Source organism: Synchiropus splendidus, chromosome 12 (assembly GCF_027744825.2).
Source record: "Synchiropus splendidus isolate RoL2022-P1 chromosome 12, RoL_Sspl_1.0, whole genome shotgun sequence".
Classification (NCBI taxonomy): domain Eukaryota; kingdom Metazoa; phylum Chordata; class Actinopteri; order Syngnathiformes; family Callionymidae; genus Synchiropus; species Synchiropus splendidus.
The window spans coordinates 10,113,060-10,131,529 of NC_071345.1; the positions used below are offsets into that span (position 1 = coordinate 10,113,060).

Below are 18,470 nucleotides of genomic sequence, written 5' to 3' on the forward strand. Positions count from 1 at the left end.
TTACTCAGGCTGTACCTTTGTGCGGAGCGACTTATTGTCAAAGTGCGTTAGCAGCAGATGCTGGTTCCTCATCACGTCCATCTCCAGCTTCTCTGCTTCATTACCGAACAGCGTCCACTTGCATCGGTGGTACTCTGCTTCTGGTGCTAAAGTTTCTTGCAGCACTTCCCTTAGTAGATGCAGACGAAGAGAAGCCGACAAAACAGTGTTTCATGTCAATAGTTAATGATAACAAAATAACTTGCAGGATCATTTTTACTAAAAGTCACTTGATCCATAAGGATCAATGTGTGTTTTTTTTTGGGTAAAAGAGCTTGGCTTCAATGTGTTAGTGAAATATGTAGTGCAAAAACAGCTCCACTGGAACTTTATTCAATTTTGACACATTTATTGTCTGGATTTATTTTCTTTTTTTGTTAGACATGGTCACATGCTTGTACTACTATCTTTGTGGGGACACTCCATTGATGAAATGCTTTCCCCAGCCTCTTGCCCTAAACCTAACCATCCAAAACAAATGGCTAAACTTAACCAGGACTCAGAATTTAAACCCTATTATAATGATCCACTGGGGACCGGCAAAAATGAGCCCACAAAGCAAAATGTTTCCACAAGTATGTGTCTTTCCAAGAATAATAATTTGGATCCCTGCTTCCGTGGATGTTTTGGTTTTTGTGGACATTGGACTCCTTTTATTGTTGCCTCTCCCCCTAAACCTAACCATCCAAAACACATGGCAAACCTTAACCAGGACTCTCAACCTCTCAACTTACTACCAATGATAATGACCCAGTTATTTTGAAGTCTTAATCCTCATATTGAGGCTTAACCTCGTGAGGTAAAGCCAAATGTCCCCACAATGTCATACAGTAGGGCTTTGTCAAGAATTGGTCCCCATAAAGTAGGACAAACGCACACTTTGTTTTGCTATTTTTGTGAGGACCTTTCACTGACATAAAGCTTTCCCCAGCCTCTCATCCTTAACTTAACCATCCAAAACAAATGGCTAACCTTAACCAGGACACCAAACCAAGCTCACACCCAATTACAATAAACGTTTTTACTGAGGTTTTAACCCTTTAAACCTTGTGAGACCAAAATGTCTGCGTAAAGAAAAATGACTTCACAAGAAGGTGGCTTGTCAAGACTTGGCACCTAAGTCCGGCAAAACATGCACACACACACACACGCGCACAGTCAGCATTAATCCGCTTTTTATTTGTCTTGAAAGCAAATGGCTTTTTCTCAAGTGTGGACAGTTCAAAGATTTACTGAGCCCTTTCATTCCTTTCTATCATATTGGTCGTCATAGTGACGGACGTTGCTGGGTCTTTTATGCGCTGTTGCAGAAACACATTAGTCACAGCTGGGTCAAATTGTGATCAAGTATTTTAAGCACTTCCCTTGTAATAGTGGTGTGATTCGCATCCCATAATTAGTGATTTTCGTCCGGACATACTCACACAAATTTAATCATCTGAAAAGAATGTAAAAACATGTGAGCCACTTGTCTTTCATGCAAGAATTGCTCTTGAATATGAAGGTCCACCAATGGCAGTCGCTGTTCACGGGCCACATCACTTTACCATGTCACGCCAAGTATGAAGGACAGCGCTGACGGCGTTGTTAAAAAGATCACTGCAGAGCCTTTCCTGCTTGACTGAGCAACATTCAGAAGTGATATGATCTGAGTGAATCACTGAAATTCGAGGCAGTGAAATCGAAATAATTCCTCCATCTAAAAGTAAAGCAACTGTGGCGACTGAGGGAAGCGGAACAGTGTATTGTCAAGTGGACTTTTGCTTTCACTGTTGATGCAGACGAGTCAAATGTTTGCCCTCTGGCATGATGTTCAAGGGGGATTGAGGTGGAGATGAATGAAGTTCATGATCATATAAGGCGCTATATATAACAAGTGACGTGTAATTAAATCTCCAGTGCGAAAGCGGCGCCACCCCATGGCTTATCCCTGACCCCAACCACTTTCTGTCTTTGATGCTCTCTACAGCAGCGTCTTGCAAACGGAGTGACTGTCAGGTGTGCCGCGGCAAAATGATCCAGTTTCACCTCATTTGTCTGGAGATAGAGGTGAGCGATATGAGAACATGACCAGCAACCAACGTGAGCAGATCACATGCATTCGCTGACATTCTTTCTAGCCACTATAGACTTAGACTAGACTTAGACTTAGACTTGACTTTATTGATCCTTTTGGGATGACTCCCTCCAGGAAATTTACGTTTCCAGTAACAATAGAGGCAAGGAAGGGCATGCAGTTAGGAAGAGCATCACACAGAGAAATAAGGAAGAAAATACAAATGAAATAAAAATAATAATACTAATAACCTGGAAGTAAAAATACAATTGAAAATAAAATAAGATTTTAAGAAAAAAAATATATATATAATAAAAAATAAAATAAAATAAAATAAAAAATAAAAAAGTTAAAAATTAAACTAGGTTAAAAAGGGTTATTGCACCGTAGGGATGGTTATTGCACATTGAGATGGGTATTGCACATTGTAAGAGCAGGTGTCCATTTCTATGTGGTAAAGCGTGGTGTACCCTACTACTTCCTCCCCCCAAGTGAGGAGTTGTAGAGTACGATGGCGTGGTGTACAAAGGAGTTCTTAAGTCTGTTGGTCCGACACTTGGGGAGCAGCAGCCTTTCACTGAACAAGCTCCTCTGGTTGCTGATGACGGTGTGCAGAGGGTGGCTGGTGTTGTCCATAATATCCAGCAGTTTGTCCAGAGTCCTCAACTCTGCCACGGTCACCAGAGAGTCCAGCTTCATGCCGACCACAGAGCCGGCCCGCCTGATCAGTTTGTCCAGTCTGGAAGTGTCCTTCTTGGATATGCTGCCCCCCCAGCACACCACGGTGTAGAAAAGGACGCTGGCAACCACAGACTGGTAGAACATCTGCAGCAGTTTACTGCAGATGTTGAAGGACCGCAGTCTCCTCAGGAAGTACATCCTGCTCTGTGTCTTCCTATACAGGTGGCTGGTGTGTGTTGTCCAGTCCAGTTTATTGTCCAGCCACAGCCCAAGGTACTTGTAACAGTCCACAGTCTCCACCTCAGCTCCCTCTAACAGGACTGGTCGCGGTCTTGGTTTGGACCTCCCGAAGTCAATAACCAGCTCCTTCGTTTTAGAGGTATTGAGCTGTAGGTGGTTGGTGCGGCACCATGCAGCAAAGTCCCTGACCAGTCTCCGATACTCCTCCTCCCTGTCATCCCGTATGCACCCGACAATGGCTGTGTCGTCTGCGTACTTCTGAATGTGACACAGCTCTGAGTTGTAGCAGAAGTCTGATGTGTACAGGGTGAAGAGAACAGGGGCCAGCACTGTGCCCTGGGGGGCTCCTGTGCTGCTGACCACAGTGTCAGACGTGATGTCCTTCAGCCCGACGTACTGTGGTCTGCCAGTGAGGTAGTCGGAGATCCAGTCCACCAGGTGGGGGTCCACTCCCATCCTGCCCAGTTTGTCCCGAAGCAGAGAAGGCTGGATGGTGTTAAAGGCACTAGAGAAGTCTAGGAAGGGAATCCTCACTGTGCCGCTTCCCTTGTCCAGATGGGAGTGGGCTCGATGGAGTAGGTAGAGGATGGCATCCTCCACGGCAACATCTGGCTGGTATGCAAACTGCAGGCGATCCTGGGCGTGCTGTACCTGAGGTCTGAGGAGGCTGAGGAAGAGCCGTTCCAGCGTCTTCATCAGGTGTGAAGTGAGTGCCACTGGTCGGAAGTCATTCAGCTCGCTGGGCCGGTTCTTCTTCGGAACTGGAACAATGCGGGATGTCTTCCAGAGTGTTGGCACTCTCCCAGTCTGGAGGCTGAGGTTGAAGATCCGTTGTACTGGTTCCCCCAGTTCTGCAGCGCAGGTCTTCAGTAGTCTTGGACACACTTTGTCTGGGCCTGCAGCTTTCCTGGGTCGGAGCTTCCTCAGCTCTCCTCTGACCTGGTCTGTGGTGAGGTGTGGTGGCGATGGTGTTGATGTGGGGGAGGAGGAGGGTGTTGTTGTGCTTTGTTGTGTGAAGGGGGGAGGGTGGGATGGCTGTGGTGAGGGTGGGGGTGGGGGGGGCAGGGGCTGATTGAACCTGTTGAAGAAGTCATTCAGTTCGTTTGCCCTCTCCACTGTCCCCCCGCCGGCTCTGGACTTTGTGTTGAAACCCGTGATGGTCCTCACACCTTGCCAGACCTCCCTCATGTTGTTGTCCCTCAGCTTCTGCTCCACCTTCCTCCTATAGCTGTCCTTAGCTTCCTTCACACAGTGCTTCACCTCCTGCTGAGCTGCCTTCATGGCCTCCTTATCTCTACTCCGGAAGGCAGTCTTCTTCTTGTTGAGGACAGTCTTGACTTCCCGCGTGACCCATGGCTTGTTATTAGGGTAGTAGCGGACAGTCTTGACAGGGGAGACCACGTCGATGCAGAAGTTAAGATAATCTGTCAGACAGTGTGTCATCTCCTCTATGTCCTCACCAGGCGGGTTCAACAGCACATCCCAGACTGTGGTGTTAAAGCAGTCTCTCAAGGCACTTTCCTTCTCAGGGGACCACCTCCTGATGGATCGGGTTTCAACCGGTTGCTTTTGGACAAGGGGGATATACAGTGGCTGTAGTTGGACCAGGTTGTGATCAGACTTCCCTAGTGGGGGGAGGGGAGTCGCTCTGTATGCATCCCGTACATTAACATACAGTAGATCAATTGTCCTGTTGTTTCTGGTCGGACAGTCTACAACTTGGTTGAAAGCAGCCAAAGTAGAGTCCAAAGTTGCATGATTAAAGTCCCCAGAGATGATCATGAGTGCATCAGGGTGCTGTGTCTGCAGCCTTGCTGTGACAGCGTGGATTTTCTCACAGGCAGTGGCTGCGTCCGCTCTCGGAGGGATGTAAACACAGACGGTGATCACGTGACTAAACTCCCTCGGCAGATAATATGGCCGCAGGCTAACAGCTAGCAGCTCGAGGTCCCGGCAACAAGAGATTGTCTTTACGGAGATATGACCTGGGTTACACCAGCGGTTGTTCACATACATGATGAGACCCCCACCTTTGCTTTTCCCGCTTGCCTTAGTGTCTCTGTCAGCTCTCACAGCAGTGAATCCAGGCAGGTCAACGTTAGCATCCGGAACGAGGTGGTTTAGCCATGTCTCCGTGAAGATGAACAGACTGCTTTCCCGGTAGATCCGCTGGTTGTTCAGTGCGGACAGCTCGTCGATCTTATTCGGCAGCGAGTTCACATTCCCCATGATGACGGAGGGAATTGATGGCTTGTAGCGTCTCCGATTCTCCGTACGCTCGGTCTTTAGCTTAGCGCCAGCCTTGCAGCCCCGAGGTCTCCTCCTCAGCTCCACCGGAATGCGATGTCGTATCCCGGCTCGTCCCTTTGTTTGCAGAGCCAGCAGGTCCTCGCGTGAGTAGGTGAGGAAACTGGCTCTTGTTTTCGTTAAAAAGTCTAAAGTATCCATAGGATACATAAAACACACAATCACTCCACCGGGAGAGTGAAGAAAGTAGATGAAAAGAAGTCGAAAAAGGTAAAAAAGAGCTAAAGACTGAAGAGCTACTGGAGAGGCAGCCGTCTCCACAGCGCCAGCTGAATGTCCGTCCTGTAGAGCTGTAGTGTGTTGAAGCGCTGATCTGTCTGTCAGTCAAAGAAGCGCTGCTGTGGTGCACGGCGCTCCTCTTGCCACACACTCACAGCCAAGAAGCCGCTCAAATGTACAACTTCCAGCTGTTTAAACCTGATGCGCCTCTAACTTGACCACACACTTTCACAAAAGAACGATGGAGGGAGTGTGCCTTGTCGAACCCGCAACGCCAAAGACTGTCAGCACCACGGAGCTAACAGAATCAGCGGCTGACGTGACGTCTCACTTCAAAACTCTATTGATCATGGACTGTCAAAGTTTGCTTCGTGGTTTAAAAGTTGGCGAAAAACTAAATGCGCAACAAAATAAATGCGCTCCAAAATGTGAACAGAGAAAGAATCATTGTTTTTATGATGCATGTTCAGGTAAAGAATGCTATAAACTACAATAAAATCATGCAAAAGAGAAGTGATAAAATCCAAAGTTATTTAAAGTAAGCACATAAATAAATAAATCATGATATATTTTTCCATATTGCCCCGTCTCTTTCTGGACACATTTGAAACAAATCTGCAATTTGTTTCTGCAAATAGCCGGGCAAAATAATAAGCGAGTGTCAGTAGCTACAGTTTTTCACAAGTGAATAGGGGTTTTCTATAGGGCTTTAAGCACCAGTGCACTTTGACCGATGTTCTTTGGTAGTGCGCCTCATCATTTTCCAATGAACCAAGAGTGCTGTGGCTAGAAAAAGGTTGAAAAACACTGCTCTACAGCATCAGGAAATGCTGCCCGCGGATAGCAAATAATGTGCTTCAATTGGACGCCTCTACAAGCAACACAAGCGGCTGAAATATGCAGACCACTTGAAAACATTTGGACCCTAGGAGTCAGAATGGGATGCAACGTGTGATATCTAGTGGTGGGGTCAGGACTGCAGACTGTCTTCACACAAAGTGAAGTTTAATTCTAAACTAATTCCAACAATTGTGGATAAACTAGTTGCAAGTCATGTCTGAATTTGCCTCACGGCGTTTGATCAGATTTAAATGGTGGAACACTACTGCTGTTAACCGTCAATCATTTCTAAAATCATTGTGACCCATTGAGTTTTGTGTGGGTGGTTCCCTGTGTGAGGTCATCACGGTATGTTTTCAAATTCTGAAAACAATTCACGTTCATTGTGTTCATGCGGTTTCCAACATTTTTGGGTCCACTCTTCTCACGTCCTCAATGTTTACATCGCGTACTAACACCCGACATGTTGGGCGGCTGTTTTCAAGTCCATCTTCTTTTCCTCTGTTGGAACTTTGTGATTTGTGTAGGAGAAGTGTCTCCACAATGAGCTCATGTTGCAAATTGAAGAGGTGGAGGGTGAAAGATTTGTGGATGATCGGAGGGCTTCATTTATGGTGGCATGGGAGGGGGGCAGCTAATGAGAAGCCAAGTTGGCAGGGACACACGGCTGCAGCTGAGGCTCATTACTGTCAAATGTGTTTTGTCTTTGTAGAGGAGGGTAATTTCACCCTCACTGACTTCCTTTCTCATCACTCTCTCTTGGCAACTTCATCCTCCAGTGTTGCTCATCTCCCCCTTCACTGCACATGGTCTGCACATCTTTTTAGTCTTGCCAGCAGCGAGCTGGGCAAAACCTCGTGTCGTGTCTCGAAACACACTGAATCATTTTCAACACTGATGCATTCACAAGACATTTCCGATTTAGCGCTATAATCTGCTTTCAGGCAGATGGTGGAACAATAAAATACATGCGAAAGAGAAACTTAATTCAAAGCTCAAGCGAAAAAAAAAAACGGCCTGGTGAGAAGCTTCGGGACAAGGTGCCTTTCTGCGAGCGAGAAAGTTGAAGCAATTAAAGTGACAGGCGGTGGCTATCCACTTTCTTTCCATTGTCGCTGACCTCTTCTGACCTCAGGGGATTATTTTTAGATGTAGGCCTCCTCTCTGACAGCTGAGCAGTAATCCATCTCAGTAACCCGGCACTTAAAAAAGAAAAGATGGCTGTATGTATTTATATAAATGAATAGCCAACGTCGCTTCACTTGACCTGGACATGCAGGAATAAAAGCAGCTATGATTTTTAAGTTTCTCTCATGATGTTGAAAATCTAACTTCAGTTGGAGCTGAAATAAGCGACTCTTTTTAGATTGTCTTTCATTCATCTGCTTTGAGTTTGTGTACCTTGACATTCCTGCTGTAAATGTGGTTATTTTTTGCAGCACAGCATTGTGAGTTAAAAGCAAACAACACAGCAAAGTGTGTGTGACTCTGCCTGTAGCCTTGAAGAGCTTCCAAAGGTCTCATACGCCATCACAGAACGGAGAAAAACAAAGTGAAAACAGGAAGAGCACTGAATTTTCAAAAGGCTGGATGAAATGTCTTAGCCTGTTATACATGTATGTTTGAGTTCAAACCCTCAATGGACATTTGGAAAGAAGGCTTTGTGATTTCAGTGTACGGTTCTGGAGGGGGGTTGGTGACTAGCAGTGATGGGTAGGTGAGCTTTCATGACCCAGTATTGAAAAGTAGACGATGTTTCGTGAAACAGTGTTGTGACTTTCAAAGGCCACCAGATGGCACTGTCTGCTGTATAATGTTTGGATTTGAACTACATGAAACCTCACGTCATTTCTAAACCAACCAAGACTGTTTCATCATACCATACCAGTGATGGCTTTTCCGACTCCATTTTTTTGTGTAGAGAGAGTTGAATTTTGATTTTTGTTTCAGGTACCGGTGAGAAGAAGTAGAAGAAGAAACATTTTTGGAATCCAATCAGAATTTATATAGTTTAAAAAAATGTACTTCAGTTTTTGCAATTGCAAGGCGATGCATCGGTGAATTTCAACTGCAGATCAAAACAGACAAGTGTGCCTATCCTGCTCTATCCTGTTCATTTCTGGGGCTTTTCAAATTACACAGGAATAGTGTTTACCCTCATAAATACCCCATAAATCACTACAAATATGACTCTTCATCGTGTTGCGATTGGTCTGTACATGAGGGCGACTGAAATGTTGAGAAACCTTTATCAAACCAACCAACTCACACTGATTTTCGATTCTGTCTAACACAATACAAATTGAAGTGCTTCATGTTGTCAGTTATTAACACGCAAAGTTCCCAATGTACCAAGTTTCGGAAGCCATATGTGATAAAAGGCAAAACTGAATCAGTCTTGATAGATGCTGAATCCCTTATGGAGAGTTCCTCGAATAAAAGAATATGAAACAATGTCTCTCAGACTTGTCACACCCCATGAGATTTTAGAGTGAAAAACATTCCGACAGCAGCGGAGGAAGTGATCGACACCAGACAATCTTTAAAAAGTATATCATCCAGTCTTAAAAAATGCTGCTATTACAGCCCTAACTCAGTCAAAGTTTTGAGTCCCGCCTTGAGAGCAAGTCGGTCTTTCTCAGCGATGGGAATGCTAGAGAACGGAATATCTAATAAAACAGTAGGAATTCACGTATCTCACCATGTCCTGTGACGTGGCATCTTGTCCATGTCAAGAGTCTCCTTTACAGACATGACATCAGCTGGGATTATTGGGAATAGATTGGAGTATGAGGCCTCTTCGTCACTGCAGGAGAAGAAGGAGGATCAGTTTAAGACAACAAAAAGCATGAATACTTCTCACTTCTTATGCCACCATTCCTGGATCTTAAGATCATCAGGCTTGCTGACAGAAAGCCAGAGGAAATCTCGTCTGCTAGTGAACAGCGAACAAGACTCCACGTCCGGGAGCTTCGCTAATGCAAAAATAAATATGCACAAGGTTTTATTTGTTCAAATACGCCAGGGATTCGATTTAAAACTGCTAGTGTTTATCTCCAGACACAAAACGGCTTCCATTTTTTTTACCCATCTGCCTGCTGTGCACAAGTCTCACTGCAAACAAAGCAGCATGAACTCCAAAAGGCATGAGTGAACGTCAGAACCTGTTTGAAATTTGTCAATCGTGTCGCAGAAACAATAGCGACTGTCTGTGGTTTGTAGATTTCACTGCTAAAATTCAGCCTCCAAATCATGACAAGAAGATGACAACAAGCAGAAGACTGAAGACGGTCAGTGGTCCTGTTGGAATATGCTTACATGACAGGTAGATCAATGTGGGCAGGTCGTGACTGGAAAATCCAATTTGGGAGTGAATTAGTCTCTGTGTCATCCGGTGTTCTGGTTGTGAAATTACTGTCAGGTTATGATTAATAGGGTAGGAACCCAACACCTTCATCCGCATAGTATTACTGAAAGGGACGGAACAACCAAAAATAAAGTGGAGTCAACAAGAGACTGACCACCACTCACACTGCTTGACACTTCATGCTGAGACCAGGACCTAAGAGGAGACTGAGACCAGGTCCAAGACAGACACCAAACTGATTTCTGAACCAACTTGTTCCAATGTCCGCATTTCTTTTGGAGAAAATATGACTTTTTTTTTTGCAGTAAGGAATACATATGTGTGTCCGTATCACTAGTATGCTTCGGTATTCAGTTTGGTCTCACTCTTAGTTCTGGTCTTGACATGGTCATGGGCCCTCAAAGTCTTGAGTGTTATGATCGAGGAGCGGAGCGGGACCCAAGTGCAGTGATGAGGAACTCACGGGAGGCCAGAAGCGGAGTGAGTACAATCTTTAATGAAACACAAGAATAAATCTAGAATCGAAAGCATCACAGAACTGAAAGAAAACAAAGCAAAGTCAAAATGTCCAAAAACGAAACCGAACCGGGAGAATCAAATGAACGTAAATCTGTAAACAGAGTGACAAAACACAATGAACAGCAATAACAAAAACCACAGAACAAACCAGGAAACACGCAGAAACAGAGGATGGAACACAACGCTAACTCAGGCACCAGGGATCAACAAGAAGGAATAAAACAAAGAATGGCGAATAGCGAGGACGAACGAGGAGGGGCTATTTACAACAAGGAACAAGAGGAGTCGATCTGGACTCCAGCTGTGTGCCATAAACCAAGAAACAGAACACAAAAGCCAAGTAATAATAACCGAAATAAAAGCGTATCATGACAGTGAACTCTGTTTACTCTGGTCTCCATCTCGAATCTGTCTCAGGTTAGATGGTTTCTCACGACAACACAACAGATCACTACATCATCTGCCAACATCATTGTCCATGGAAACTCAATAATTATCTGATTTTGGGGGAACATTGTCCTGTTCAGGATGTACCCTATCTCTAGGCCACCGTGACTGGTATAGTCACCATAATGACACTTTACAAACGGAGATTGAAGAGCTAGATTCATCATGTAAGGGCTCAAATTCTTTGCAAATCGGTTATGTATTGGACTGGTGGTCACCCAAAAACTTACCCGCACTTTCAGATTTTCCACTCTATTTAACTAGAGATATAAATGTCATTTGTGTTGAGGCGTTAAGTCTCCTTTGTGTGGACCCCCTTGCGCAAGGGAGAGACACGTTGCAGAGACAAGGTCGCTTGCGGCAGTCAACTTGAAAGACATCCTGTAACTTGAGAACATTCCGTCGTGCTTTCTCCTCATCCCGTGATAAATGGAGCACTTAGGTAGGAGACTCTGCAGCTGATGACAGGACGTTAAGTACACCTCAACAACAAGTCTAACCTCAACACTCCAGCGTTTTTATATTTGCCCAGGTGTATGTTAGAAGCTGCAGGCGCGACTTTGAACCAGCAATCTAACAAATGATGCAAATTGACTTCTGCTTTTCTTTGTTTGGAAATTTCCCCATTTGACAGCGCCGACAGAACAGCTACTGCTTTTGCCACTTGATTTTTTTTTTAAAACCATTATTTAGCTTCCCTTTTGGTGTTTGCAGAGAGAAGAGGGGGTTGTTTAATAATGTAGTGCCGAGCCTACGGCGCGGCACGGCATTGGAGCCCACAAGTTTGTGTGTACACATCAACAGAACAGCGCAACCACGCACACCTGCACGGGCAAACAAACAGTCTGATAATAGATAAGAGCTCAATTGTGCTGGAGGAAGCGGAATAGCTGTGTTTATGTGCGCCACCTTCCTCAAAAATTGGAGGGAAGTTGAAAACAATCTTCACACGTGTCGCTGTCAGACACCTCCGCTTGAGTACTCACTATGATGCAAAAACTTTGGTCGTACTGGTTGTGTACTGCTTGATATTCAGGCAGTAAAGGCAATTGGAATCAGCAGTGATTTCAGTAACCAAGTAGTTTGCTTCTGCTTACGGAATAAAGAGCCATATTCCATCGAATCTTCAGGGAAGCTGAAAGAATCACTGATTCATTCAACGACAAATTGTAAAAGCCGGGTTGGGAAATGAAGCAAAATTGAGGGAGGAAATGATCAGAAACTTGGGGCTCATTAGGTTGTTCTTGGCAGCCATTTTATTTAAAATAGCATTGTGCAAGAACTGAGTCATAACACAAGGTACTGTTCTGTTTTCATGGTAGTTGTGGCGCCTGTTAATGGCCAAGATCGCTGGAGTGAGACTGTTTATTGGGCAATAAAAAGCGTATTAGAGACCACAGAAGTCCGTGTCCTGCAAGATGATTCTCAATCGGTTCTGGAGTTTAACTATCGTTGGTCTAACTTTTTGGGTCGACAAGTTCGGGTCAGTACAGAGGACATCCATGTGGTGTGCTGGGACCTGACCTAAAGGTGGAAACTGAAGGGAAGAAGCTGTTACTCCATTACCAGCATGGGAGTTATGTTTCCTGGATGCTCTTTACAGGGGTGTCTTACTGTTCATGTCTCATTGGGACAATAGATCGGGGCGGTCCTGGGACACACTGGAGTGTTATGTAAATGGCTTCTACACCTGATTATTGACCCACAGGTTTTGGTCTTTTCCATTAGAACACTGAAGCTGAAGACAACGAATACATAGTGGTCATATTTTTAGCATGTATTTCTCTTGTCATGAGTGTACTGGTTGTTTAGTAGTCTGTCTTGAGCAGGGGTTTCTAACTGGTCCAGAAAAGGCCCGCACATTTAGGTCAACCAACCAGTGTAGAGACACCTGATCAGTGAGAAAATGCCCTCTTGACGCATTGGAACAAACACCTGCACCCACTGGAGCCCTTTGAGGACCGCTTTGACACTCCTGGTCTTAAGCCTTCTCAGACAAAATAACAGTTGCTGTCACTTTGACAGAGGTCCGCACTGGATGTTGACCTTTTCCCAACAATTCCGTCTCTGTTTTTATCGACTGTATTTGGACAGACTTGAGGAAGTGGCTTTATAAGTCCATCACAAAAGATTTCCATCAATGCTGTTTACTGTTGCAGTTGCTTTCTTGGTCTCAAACATTTACCTTCAGATGCGCGCAGGTATTTTTCCACCAGCCACTTGTCGGTGTTTGCTGAGCAAAGTCCAAAAGGCAACAATGTGATAATGGTGACTGTGTCACTGTTTTCCCATGGCTTTTTACAAACAGGTGTCCACATGATACCCGCGGCTGTAATCTCCTTTAAATCATCACATTTACAATAGTGAGCGGTGAAGAACAGAAAATTCTGAATGAAATGGGATCTACTCGAACATCACGTTTCGTCCAAACCATTCCTTCTCAAACATAAAAACAATGTCAATAAAGTTATTCTTTGTTGTAAGTTGATCTATACTATTACTTTTTTTTTTTTTGTTTTCTTTAATGTTAACAAGAACACAATGTTATGCCAAGGTGCACTTTTAATTACTTTGAAGACAAATGATACAATTTACAAAGGCCCAAACCAACAATAGACCAATGAGGTCATATCTATTTAGATCATAGGGGTTAAAAATACTTGTGTTTTCATTTTTAACATGGAGAAAGAACAACACATTCATCAGAGCTTCAATGCTCTGGAAAACAGCAGTGTTTTTTTTTTACCTGGAGGTGAAGGTCTTCTTTTTGATATGGGAGGACAACTGCATGCTGTGAGACATCCGTGAAGATGTCTCCTTCTGTTCCCGCTGTGTTACGCTCCTGGTTTCCATAGTGATGAGAAAATCTGGATCATGGGGGCGAAGAAAAGATTGCAGGTGAGGCTACGGCGTCTTTGTGAGCTTTTCCAACACGCTGATGTTAGGAACGCGCCATATATTCAATTTTTACTGGGGATGAGTCTCGGTCCTAATGACCACTTCAGTCTGATGATGCTTCGGCCTTGAGATGAGTCACGGAGCTATAATGCCTCTTTGTATTCCGCCGAGACCTTCTGGACACGTTTCAGCTCACGAGGTGGCGAAGCGTAATGACAATTTTGTATCGCGTTTGTGCTGAAGTGTAATTTGCTCGTCTTTGTACATCCACAGAGAATAGTGATGGAGGCTGTGGGAAGTGCCTGCACAATAATGACGGTGATACTTGGCCCTTCAGAAAACGAAATGGTAGCAGATGTTTAGAAAGCGTTCTTGTTGTTCAGTAACCTGAATTGGTCTTTATCTCAAGTTCAGCCTGGAGGGGACGCTCTCGCTGCTTTATTGAAAGTTATGCTGACCTCATCTTCAGAGCAAGAAGGTGTGGGATGGATCAGGAGTCCATAGATCAAAAAGTGACTTCTGAACGTACGCCCCATACTTTGCACTTTGTTTGTATACGTATGGTTCAGTTAGATTGGCTTTGTGGGTGTGACTAGGTGCCACGTGAGAGCAGGAAGAATCACAGCTTTGTCTGACGCAGAGCAACAAATCATTCATCAGGTGGGGTCTGCCACGCTGCTCCCATCATCAGTCACAGGCAGCTCTGAGGGAACTAAGCTGGGTTTGCAGCCAACAAACAGAATCAGCCCAGTTATATCTTCATTACTTCTCTCGCAACCAGCTGTGGCAATGATGCCTTTTTAGCTGGTGCTGGAACTGTCTTTGACCTGACTTCGGAAAAAAAAAGTCTTTCCATGCCATCACTGCGTTACACAGTAACAACTGGGGCCCTGTTGATGAAGCCAGGAACCACATTCTACTTTATAAATACTTTATATTCCTTCTTCTCTGTGTAAATATCTCAATATATTTCTTCTTCCATTCATTTCTACTTTACATTTTTGTCATGTGCTTACTGTAAATGAAGCACAAGACAAACCAGTACCGGGTATATTATTTCCCCACTGTGGGAAAAATAAAGGCCATCTTTTCTAATATAGTCTAATAGCAGGTAATAATCCTGTAATTAATTAAATTAAATCTTAATCAAGCCCCTCAGCGATAAAATGTCCAGCAAACCTAGTAGAATCTGGCGGCGGTTGCTCTCAGATAAAGAAGACAAAGGCTACCTGGTCGATCCTTTCAGTTCATGTTTCGTCTCAACAGTTAAAACACGAAAGCACAAGTACAGACAGCCAAGCGCAAAGAAAAAAAACAAAAATTTCCTCTTTACACATTATTATTTTATGAATATTGGAAAGATTTTTTAGCAATTATCTTTCTTTAAGTGAATGCCACCTGCTCGTTCCACATCAAACAAACATTTGTGGCAAAAGTACTTCACAAATCCAATTGAAAACTGACTTTCTATGTATTGACTCATCATGCAGTTACGTGTCTGGTCCCTAGAAACAGTCCTAGATCTCCTCACTGACTCATTTATGGTAATTTTAGCATCTTATTTAGGACAGGGCAGGGAGACAGTGATTCCACTGTATATGATCCAAGTTGCTTCAGTTATTTATCAGAAATGTTAGCAAGGATATGAAGATCACAATCTTAGCCATGAAAATAATCTGTACTTTCTTTGTCAGTTGGCTCCAACTCAAATGATGACAAGACGTTTCAGTCAAACAAAGTCTCACTCACGCTGCCTTAAGAAAGTCCTCTGAGTTTGATTCCCGTCTTCTGGTCTGCCACCTTAAAGATCCCCTTCAGTCTGGCTGTCTCATGTGATACCTGTCAGTGTCTGTCTGTTTCCAACGCGCTTAATGAAGCAGCAGAGGTGACCCTGAGCACAGCGAGGACTCCGCAGCCAGCAGTAGCCACCACACAATGCTCCCTCATTCTTAAGTTGGTAAATATAGACCGATGACATGTAGCCATCCACACATGCACTCACTGTTCCTCAACAAGGGGATTACGACAAAGATTGCAATTGCATTCAAGCGGATCGACTTACAGACAAGTAGCCGGGACGCGCCACCATCTCTCCCCGGACAATAAGGAAAGCCGATCAGCAGCTGAAAGGAACAGCTGGAATGACATTGAGAGGAAGTCGAAACAAAAACAGACAGCTTTATTACAGAAGCTGAAATACATATTTATGCATGTCAACTTTCTGTGCACTTTTTTTTGGGGAGGGAACAAGAGATTAAATATTGAGAAATGTGAGTTGACAGGTAGAGGACGGACGAGGAGACAAAGGATGGAAACCTTCAGGGAGGAGGGAGGATGAGGTGCTGGAATAGCACAGACATACTGAATGTACATACTTTTACACATATATCTATACATATATGTAAATACATTACTTAATGTACATAATAGACATGATTTAACTGCGTTATTTTGTCCATGTCAGTGTAATTTTTATGGAATTAACTTTCAACATTCATGAAACACACACACACACACATTGGTATTTCCATCCTTGTGGGGACATTTTCTCATTGCCAAAATGCTTTCCCCAGCGTCTCCCCCTAAACCTAACCATTCAAAACAAATAGCTCACCTTAACCAGGACTCTGAACCGAACTGAAACCTAATTATAATGACCCAGCTGTTTTGAAGTCTTATTCCTCAAATTGTGGCTTAAACTTGTGTGAAAGGCCAAAAAGCCCCCGCAAATAACAAAAGGTCACCACAAGGACGTGTAGCTATACACACACCTTCACGTGCACAAGTGTGTCCATGAAAAGAAAAATAAATAAATTACAAAAAGTCAAGTACAAACACCAGTGGGTTGAACATCAGAGGGAGACATCCAAAGAGGAAACACAAGTTCCTGAGTAGTGACTCACAGGCATCAACATAACACACCATGTGGTAACAGAAGGTCTAGAATCCCAGACACGTAAAGCAATGATTGATCGGGAATCATTCAGGTGTTGAGGAAAGTGCAGGAATCAGGGGAACAAAAATACCCAAAATCGGAAAAAGAGGACTCAGCTGCACTACTAGGAAGAGGATTTACATTATTAAAGATGGCGCCGACGAAGGCTGGCCTGGAATTATTGTGCGTGTCACTTTGCTTATTTTTGTGTTTTGATGGAGCATCCGCGTGTTCTTACACACGGGATCAGTTGGTGAATATCAGGGCTATGACTCCATCTGACTTGCTACCAGTATTTTTGGTGTCAGTTTCGGAGTCAATTCACCTTTTGGTTGGGTGGAAGAGGCTGAGGAGGAGAGGAAACGTGCCTCTTGTTCGCCTTCGCCAAAGAGGATCGCGCACTCCGCTTCCCGGGATAATCCTCTCCAACGTCTACTCGCTCAGCAAAAAGAAATGAAAAAGAAAATGAACTGGTGCTGATGTTGAGAAGGAATAGGGACTTTTCCTCCTCTTGTGATTATTACCGTGGGTAAATAATAATAAAAATTAATAATAAAAAAAAACAGTAAACAGAAGCGAGTCCGTCACCATGCTCAGCCACCTACTCCACAGCTGGGGTGAAAAGCCATAGGAAATTGGATGTGACCTACGGAAATAAATAACTGAGCTACTGTCCGGGTCAGGAAATGGTCATGATCTCTTGAGCGTCAATGAAAACTTCTTTTAAAACTTGACTTTTATAGGAGTGAATCAGCTGTGTTAATTCTTAATTATGTCCTGAAGAGCTCTTTTTAACCGCAACGGTGAATGTTTTATTCAAAACTTAATGTTAACTAAGAACTCTAATTTAAAATGTTCCCTTCATCCATCTCCTAAAAAGTTTGGTGGGTACTTCTGCCGTCTGCGACCTGATTCTGGCGCGGCTGGGTCGACTCAGGACGCAACGATATTCCTCAGGAATGACTTGAACTGGTTTATATTTTTCCGCGTTCCTGCCTCTCCACCATCTTTGATGAGTTCGGAGAACTTGTTCAATGTTACGACTCATTAAACGCGATTCGATAGTTCATTAGACTTGTGTGAGCACTGCTCGCACTCGCTCTTTGTCCGACCAAACTTTCAGCTTGACAAGCCGCGGTTCAAGTTCACGGTGGAGTTGTAGAGTTCATCATTCGTGGGCTGCATTTCAATCAAACGACGTGACAGCTGCCAAAGAGAAATACACAGTAAATAGCAGTGGAGGCTGCAGCGGTTCCCAACAACAATGAAGCCCAGCCATCATCATCATCGCTGCTTCACAGATGAACATCAGGTCTGTAAAAGTTATGTAACACACTATGGCAGCCGCCTGGTGATGTCATAACATACAAAATAGATGAAGTTACTCCCCAAACTTTGGGTCATACTGTGGCCTCTGTCAGCGAGTGGTGACAACAAAATCAAAGGTGAACAATTTATTATTTATTTATTATTCACAATATAACTCATGAAGACAGAGGGATGAAGGCGTTGCTGAACCGGGAGCAAACACAAACAGGACAGAGGAACACAATTGGAAGCACCAGAAACACAAAATACACATTTTCAATTTGAATTTGGTAAAATATTGTTTATTTTGCACCAGTTTGACAACAGCACAATAAATCACAATGGTGGCTATATTCAAGTTTTTATATCACCTTATTTAAACTTAAGCTCTTTTCATGTCTTGAAAATGTTGCTATAAGAGTTTCAATTTTAAAATATTACATGAAATTAAATAAAAGTGTTTTTGTTGTAATTAATTAATTGTAATTAACTCTGTATATTCTCACCACTAAAAATAACATGGTGGTCAAACACTCTTGCATGGTATGTTTGCAGGTTACACTACTATACATGAAATGCAAGCATATACAAACTGAACACCACTTTGATAACCC

General features: G+C 43.7%; 1 protein-coding gene across 4 annotated transcripts in view; it reads right to left on the reverse strand.

Moving 5' to 3' along the window:
* Positions 1–15,491, reverse strand: part of myom3 (myomesin 3) — a 47,110-nt gene extending 31,619 nt beyond the window's left edge. Inside the window, exons 1-4 of one of the 4 annotated variants that reach the window (XM_053882107.1) lie at positions 15,363–15,491; positions 13,462–13,582; positions 9,084–9,188; positions 16–169 (exon numbers count right to left, since the gene is read on the reverse strand). In XM_053882107.1, the coding sequence (XP_053738082.1) occupies positions 16–169; positions 9,084–9,188; positions 13,462–13,568 (366 nt within the window). In that variant the 5' untranslated portion in view covers positions 13,569–13,582; positions 15,363–15,491. Of the gene's footprint in view, positions 1–15; positions 170–9,083; positions 9,189–12,900; positions 13,046–13,461; positions 13,724–15,362 lie in introns of those variants that run through there. The other 3 variants (XM_053882108.1, XM_053882109.1, XM_053882110.1) reach the window with 3 other exon arrangements.
* Between the last annotated feature and the right edge of the window lie 2,979 nt (positions 15,492–18,470).